General features: G+C 29.3%; 1 protein-coding gene across 1 annotated transcript in view; it reads right to left on the bottom strand.

The window, feature by feature from the left end:
* Window positions 1–3,504, bottom strand: part of LOC108751320 (DDB1- and CUL4-associated factor 6-like) — a 9,345-nt gene extending 5,841 nt beyond the window's left edge. Inside the window, exons 1-8 of the mRNA XM_018491421.1 lie at window positions 3,081–3,504; window positions 2,646–2,800; window positions 1,373–1,490; window positions 1,094–1,272; window positions 892–1,027; window positions 657–817; window positions 321–492; window positions 9–238 (exon numbers count right to left, since the gene is read on the bottom strand). Coding sequence (XP_018346923.1) covers window positions 9–238; window positions 321–492; window positions 657–817; window positions 892–1,027; window positions 1,094–1,272; window positions 1,373–1,490; window positions 2,646–2,800; window positions 3,081–3,171 — 1,242 coding nt within the window. The 5' untranslated portion in view covers window positions 3,172–3,504. The remainder of the gene's footprint in view (window positions 1–8; window positions 239–320; window positions 493–656; window positions 818–891; window positions 1,028–1,093; window positions 1,273–1,372; window positions 1,491–2,645; window positions 2,801–3,080) is intronic.
* Between the last annotated feature and the right edge of the window lie 4,969 nt (window positions 3,505–8,473).

Raw genomic sequence — 8,473 nt, 5'->3', positions numbered from 1 at the left:
AGAGTATTTCTTTGCTCTGCACTCAATTCAACCGTGTCGCTATTTCTTTCTGTGTTCAATTCAGGATTATTCTCTACGTTTTGAATACTTTCTGGTTGTTCGATGACACCTTCCAAACTATCTTCACCTCCACCACTCAGGGCAGCGCGTGTGGCCGGATCATTTAACATTCTGCTGAGCACGTCCGTCATTCTTTGCATCAAGGATGTATGCAGTACCGGCCTTGCCTGAGCGATTTCTGATGAATGACATATATGATATTAAAACTTTTTGCAAAAAATATATATAAACAGAATAAAATAAAAATAATCACAGTTTACCTGTACCACTACGACGTCCTCCTTCTCTTTCTGGACGTGCATCGGGACCGGTATCGGACCAATCACCACGAAGTCTCAAACGACGAACTGGTTGAGGCGATCTTAACGGATGCTTCTTTCCTTTTCCTTTTCCCATTGTCGCATCTTTTCGCAACTGTAAACTACCTTGATCCTAGATCCATATAAATTTTTGAAATAAATTACACATAGAAATGTACAAGTAAGAATAATAATATAAGTATTTAAAAAAAAAATGTATAAATAATTTAGATAAAATAAAGAAGCAACACGCTGCGAAATGTAAATGAAAAATAAATATTATAATTATTGCGTTACTTTAATACTGAATAAGTAGAGATGATCACTGCTATAGCTGACAAGGACGTCTTGTCCGTCCGGGCTATAACTCAACGACGTAATCCTGTAAGAATTGCCTTCGAATTCTGGGACAGTGAAACTGCACAGCGGTCTCACTGAACTTTCCGCGTCTGTCCAACCTAAAGAATGCACACACATGTAATCACGGTACTCTGTACCGTGACATAATACAGTTATGTCCCGTAAAGATTACCGGTGGCCGATGTACCAAGAGTTCTTCTGTCGAATGTTCTTACAGTGCTATCAGAACAACCGATCGCTATTTGGTGAGGCAATACAGGATTCACAGACAAAGCGGTCACGGCTCTTTGACACGGGATTAATACATCCTAGAAAAATAATTTAATAAATGCATTCTAGATGTATGATATATATATTCAGCGAATGATGCTTACCTCTCTACATCTTGTAGTGCTACATTTGTCCTTTATCCTGAGATCAAACCATCTCACAGTTCCGTCTTCTCCACAGCTTAAGAAACTATGCGGTTCACCAGGTATTGTCGCAATTTCGTAAGTAGTGCCGGTGTGACAAGTGAATTGATTATGAAACGTTTCTGTTCTTCTCATCAGATCTGTAAACGCGACATTAGTGCTCAGTAAAAAAGATGACATGTATAAAATACTCGATCTTATTAATTTCTTTATCCAATCATAGTCTATTAATTTTTATACCTGTATACAAAATAATGCCATCTCCACTACAAGAAACAATACGGTGATCTCCGCTATTAGGCAAAAATTTAGCACTAAAAATATTTGCCCTGTGACTTGTCTTATAATCTGTTAATACCTTAAATACATATAGAAAGGATTATTAAAACAATAAAATTTTTTTTATATATCTATATAATATATTTAATTTTCAGTCAATTTCTTGAATTAATCTATTTGAATGATGCAGAGTCAAAAAGAATTTCTATTGAATATATGTGTACGTATTCGTATATCTTATATTACAAATATAAGATAAAACTTAGCGTCATTATTATATCTCTATTAACTATGTGTGCAAAATATTATATCACATAACTTTAAATGAACTGAAATATTATTCGAATAAATAAGAACAATGCAACACAATGAACGTTTCACTATGATTAATTAGCAAGATGGATCTAGGATAGTACCAAATGGTAAAATTAACCACGTGCACATCTGAAGAACCCACTGATTTGGCACCAGCATCTGTATTTCTAACTATGTCAATGTTAGACCTTGACTAGAATTAACTATTCGAAATATTCCCTTGAAAAGGTTTAATATCATGGTTAATGTAATTTGTTCTACTTATTCGAATATCTTTATCTTAGTATTAAAATAAACACATTTTTTCATATAAGAAATATAATAGTATAGTTTTATATGTTTTATATAATTTTATAATAATAAATTAAACATTATTAATTGATAAATTAGGAAATATTAGGATCCAATTAAAATTAGGAAATAGTTTAAAAATCTAAATAGAATATAAGGAAAAATGAACAAATACATTACTCTTTTCTCTTTTACAGAAAAAACACGAGATCTAATCGTCTTACTACATTTTATACAAATACATTTTATAGAAATATTACGTTGCATCTTTGGGATGTTAAAAAAGTTAAAAAAATATATTTCGTGGATTGTCAAGCGTAATTAACTTCCTAGACACATAACCTCCAAGGATAAAATCAAAAATAATCTTGGCACAAGATTCTTCTTTGACAGTGTCCACAAATAAATTTTAAATTAAGAAAAGTAATGGAATATTGCTTCGTCAGACAATATGCGTCAATCGTTGAGTTCGTATAATATGTATTTAACTCTTTTGATGCTAATTAAAATATGCACATATTTAAATTTCTGCTTAATAGATAATAATCTTTATAAGAGAGCATCATAAATAGAACTTTTTTAATGCATAACATCTTTAGCTTATCTTTGAATAAGCATATATGTGTACCTCATAATTATGTGCATTAGTTAGAACGAGATGTTGATCATCACTTCCAGACAGTATCAATTCTCCATTGCTGTTCCAACATATAGAATTCACACAACCATGGTGGACTTTCAATCTCTTTAGCAATGACATGCGCTGCATTAATTGTAAGCTGGCTGTACAACAAGAAATGTATAGTAAAATATCAATACTTTGTCAAACACAACAATTCATATAAACTAATTAAAATAAATATAAACTTCTAATCAGATGTTTATAATAGATAAAATATACAGATAAATAACAATTTATCTTTCTACTTCGAATAGAAAATAGGAAAAAAATTGGCAAATCAGATTAAATAAAATTCAACTTAAAGCAGCTGCCAGAAAATTTTGGCTAACTATTGTATACTTATAGAATCTGTGCAGGTATTACAAGGAGCAGAAAGAGTACCTTTGCTGCTGGAATAAAGCTTTAGCCTCGTGCAGTCGTCATATGGTTGATAATAGATATCGCGGAAGATGCTGACGCGAGTCTTCCTCATGGTTGAATCCTCAATGGAGTTATCAGCTGACTTTCAATTTCAACAGCGCATAGATACTCGCAGCGAATGGATTGCGAGAGAATTATTGTCCAGTAAATTGCGAGTCTCTATGCGTTGCCTTGCCGAGTTCTTAAGAATTCCGTGGCACGTTGTTACGCAGCAAAAATCCTGTCGATGAGTTGATGCGACGACGTGACATGGCACACTCGAGACTAAAAATAAACACGATGTTGCAGCGTGGAAAATTCGCGTGGTACGATCTTGACGTCTCGGACTACTTTGGAGTTGGACAAACAGCTGAGAGATCGTTATATATATATATATATATATGTATTTACATACGTATATATATGTACATACATATACGTATGTATACACGATATCCTCGGAATATAAAATCGTATCAGACTTGAGGCTTGATGTCTCGACGGTCTCGACAGCTCGGTGTTTCAGAGCGCTAGCATCGTATCTACCACCTAGATAATCTAGGTATTGATACTATTTTAATTATTATAATATTAATTGCACACATCATAAGATTTAGAATATCAGAATTCTGTTTGACAAGCATCGAGTCCGAAATATACATTTTCAAGAGTTGTAATTTAAAAAATTTTTTAAAACAATATTTTATCAAACCACAGTAATAATTATTTATGACTGGTAAAGTCAATATTAATTTTACCAGCTATCGATAATCGGTAATTTTTTTACGACAAATTTTGTCATTCCACGAATCATAAAAATTTTAATTTTTAAAAATTGACAACGTATTATATAACGAAATCAAGGGAAACGTAATTATAAGACAGCAAATTAAAACACAGCATTGTAATTTTTAAACGTTATGATTGTATTGTGATAAATGTAGGCATTTAAAATTTTTTAAACTACAATAATATATATAAATTGAAATATTTATATTATAATATTACTGTGATATATATAATTCATAATACTCAACATGATCGTTTTTCTTTCTTTTGATACTTTAGTCCCTGAGAAATAAATATTAAATAAATAAATATTAATTTAACGTTAGCTAAAATGTTTATAACCAAATGTGTTTATTAAATAAAATATATTGTTATTATTTGAAGCTGCTGCGCCAAAAAATAAACAACATTCACTCAACTTATAATAAAAGTTGAAAAGAAATTAGCTTTTTATAATTAAAAAATATATTATAATAGTTAGAATTACATATATTATTATACATTATAAACATGTAATACACAATTTAATAATTAATATTCTACATTAATACATTGTAAATATTTTATTACGTATACCAAAAAAATAATTTATACTAACGAAGTAATTACTTTTCTATTTGATGTCTTTTATAGTTTTACGAAATATTCAGTATACATGAATTTTCAATCCGCTCTCGTCGAGAAACTTTCAGAGAGAGAGACATCGTTTCCTCTATTTTTAGAATAGACTACTCGCATGAAGACTTGGGTCTTTTTGTATTCCCCTTCCTTCCTCTGAGGAGCGAGCAGGCTTTGCGCGTGACCAAGTAAAACTCAGAAGAATCACGTTGAATTAATACTCGAAAATCGTTCGTCATTATATCGTTCTACTAAATGTTATTTCGTAACCTTCATCAAATAAAGATAAAAGAACAAAACAATATTAATGCGGCTTTTCATACTTTAAATTCATTATTAATTATATACTGATATGTTGATATATTCACATTAATTGTATTCTTCAATTTCAGTATATAAAAATAAAAGATTCGACTTTATTTCGACTATACAAGAAAGAAGAGTAAACATATTCCAATCATGATCTGATAAGATTTCATGGAATATATGATTGTGTATTATTACGTACGGAAAAGAAAGATAATTTATATGTCTTAACATGAAAAGTTTACGAAATTATGACGGTAAAAATCTTCAACTATATCATAGAAATTTCTTAGTCACGTAAATTTATTGATTATCTGAATATTGCTATAAAGATTCTTTACAAGTTCTACATTTTATTTATACATACAAATTCACGCACACTTTATTGGCCTTTGTTCATGTTAATAAAAGATTGATATTAATTTATTTACATATACATAGAGAAATACATATGCGAAAATTTCTCATAAAACGTGATGATGAAAAAAAAAATGAAAAAAATTGGAACGTCGTAACATTCAACACTCTGTATTGAGGATATAAAATTACTTTCATTCGTTGACAAATTTTTTGTTTCAATCGTCGTCTTCGGAATCCTGACGACATCTTTACCTGACAGTATTAGAACCATCAACTTCAATCTAATGCTGCCCGGTAAGATGTGAACAGATACTCCATCCGCCGGCAGCCATCTTGATGTCTTGCGAAGAGCGATCTTTGATTTTTTTTTTCAATAACAATTTCTTCCATTCCTTCTTCTTCTTCTTTTATTCGCTGGGCATCCGACTAGGGATGTGGACCTTGCCGAAATTACTAAAAAATAAATTTTTTTAAGAAAAATTTAATAAAAAAATTATATCTTTTAAGTATAATCTTTAAATGGTAATGTTTATTTATTTTTATATCTGTCTATATCCTTTTCTGAATAAAATAATTCTAAATTAATAAAATAATTTTATATTAATAAAATTAATGAATATATCAAATACTGAATTATTGCTTGTGAAATCAAAATATCGTAGAAGCTAATTTCCCATGCGAGAATTACGGGAAAGTATGGTCTCTTACATTTTGAAGACATTTTTTATTGTGTTTTACATTGAAAGCGACGTTTATATAGTGGGCGCGCATATTTTATGTTTTCTCTCTTGCTTTCTAACCTATCTACCTTTCGGCCATCCGTATGGCTACATTTAAATATTAAAACGAAAATCTGAAGAAACGACAGACGATCTCTGCATTTATATGCAGGTGTCGTCATAGCAATATTTGTGAAAGCGAGTTCCAAACTGGTCGTCGCACCAGCACAGCTTTAACGAGTGGACTATATATAGATGACACAAAAATAACGCAACATTTTTTTATTTATATTTAAGAGAAATTAATATTATAATAATCTTATATATCATTTTGTACTATACACATAATTGTTCTTACATATATTTTAAGACTCTCGATTGTACAATAGTATTAAAATAAATAATTACCTACAAGATATTTTATTCTAACGTAATTTAACGTATATAAAATATAAAATATTTTGTTAAATATTCTTTTCCTCGATGACTAATATTTTTATGCGATTAAATAATGAGATAAATCAATTAATTCAAGAAAATTTTAATTACATTTACAAAAAAACAATACAATTTATAATATGAATAAATAAAAATAATCACTCGAATATTATCCGGAATTGGCGTCCTATACGATAGTTGTATCAATAGCTCTTTATGCTAGCAGTAAATTGATATTCATAATGAACATTAACATATTGTACTTCTTAAAGATGGCTGCGACTGTTAAATTTATTTACGAATAAATATTCATTTGCGCAGATATATAGCAGCTTAGGTTTTTTTGTTCGAGGTTTTTTTGTTCGAAGAAATATGTAATGTGACAAAAATTACAAAGCGAGAAAACATTCTCAAATAATTCACTCGAGCGCAATTAACGAAATTTTATTCTTCCCCTACGTGCAATTAAATGACAAATGTGAAGCAATGGGAGAATAATACAAAAAGTAAATTTACTGAAACGGTTAAGTTGAAACACTGGGTTACTGGATTTGTTTGAAACAGAATAAGTATTATGCTTTCCTATGTATCATTATCAACAATTATTTAAAGTATTGCAGAAATGGTAGAATTACCGATAACCGTTAAAATCTGGAAAATTTCAAGGAAAAAATTGTCTTCATCGTTTTGTAAGCTTGGTGTCCCTCCGTTAAAGAAAACAAACACATTTTTCTGTCATAATTTGTGCTATAATAGATAAAATATTCACAAAAAATATTTTCTCCATCATAAAAATACATATTTTTACACACATGCATTTATTTAGCAATGTTATACTTCTTTTTTTTTTCTCATGATTGCAATTTTCGCAAAAAGACGAATTAAAATTTCACTTATAGGCAGAATAAAGACAAAGTACCAACAAGTAGCAAAATAAATGTATATGTATTAATATGTATAATCGGTACCCGACCGATTCTCTTGACGTTCAATAAGATATTCGGTAAACTATATTCGAAAAACACTTGTTCAAATTGAAATCAATCTGTATCAATACGATCGATAATTTTAACATTGGTTTCAAGATCGAAAAAAAAATTATCGAATATACAATAATATATTTGAAAACATCTTATTAAGTATAAAACTGAATAATTTGTATCTTTTTTTCGTACACATGATTAAAATATAAAAATAAAAATTACTGAAAAATAATTATTTAGATAGAAACATTTAGATAGAAACATATAGTATCTTTTGATATTTTCGAATTAACCCGGATCAACAAAGAGAAGCAACGTATTTGAAAATTTATTGTTAGAGGGAAGTAGTTAAAAAAAAAACATTCAAAAATTATAATTACGAACTATAGTTATGACAATCTATTCAGTACAGAAAAATTCTTAAAATTTATTCAAAAAATTCATCGAAAAAATACGACAAATTTGTTTTAGAATATCTTATAAAGATTACATTGCTTGAATTCGCCTGCGACATATCGTGAATCGCGAAGCCTTCGATTACGTAGAAACGCAAGAAATAAAATGGATGCTGGATGAATGGAAATGTCGGGTTATTATGAGATGCGAGACATACGACTAAGACTCCATGTTTGTTGCAGATGCAAATGAAGCCTGTTGATCAACATATCACATGTATTGTACACATGATACGTATTAATAAAGTACGCAAATGACTTTGCGGATTCACGATCATAAGTTTCTGATTGATACAAGTTAGAATTGATAGCGTTAATAATATTGATCATAAATAAGTTATTGCTTATTAAATTTGCACAAAAGTCAAAAAGTTAAATGTTATCAAATTGTTTTTTTACTTTTTGTCTTTCTATCACATTCTTGTTTTTTATTGTTTATAACCTCAACTATAAAAGACATTTCTTTTAAGATACATTGCTATATGATATAGATTAGATATGGTTCACTTCTCCATTATTTGAATAGAGAGAAAGAGAGAGGGGGGGGGAGGAGGAGAGTATAATGATACAAATAATATTTATACCGTGTTAATATTGTAAAAAAGTATATGGAATGTAAATTATATGATATACCATAGTGCCATTATTATATAAATTATTAAATTTATAACATATATATAATTATATATTGTAATTGTTACATTTTT

The sequence above is a fragment of the Trachymyrmex septentrionalis genome, unplaced genomic scaffold (assembly GCF_001594115.1).
Source record: "Trachymyrmex septentrionalis isolate Tsep2-gDNA-1 unplaced genomic scaffold, Tsep1.0 scaffold44, whole genome shotgun sequence".
Classification (NCBI taxonomy): Eukaryota; Metazoa; Arthropoda; class Insecta; order Hymenoptera; family Formicidae; genus Trachymyrmex; species Trachymyrmex septentrionalis.
The sequence above is the reverse complement of the archived record's forward strand: the minus strand, read 5'-3'. Positions and strand labels throughout refer to the sequence as shown.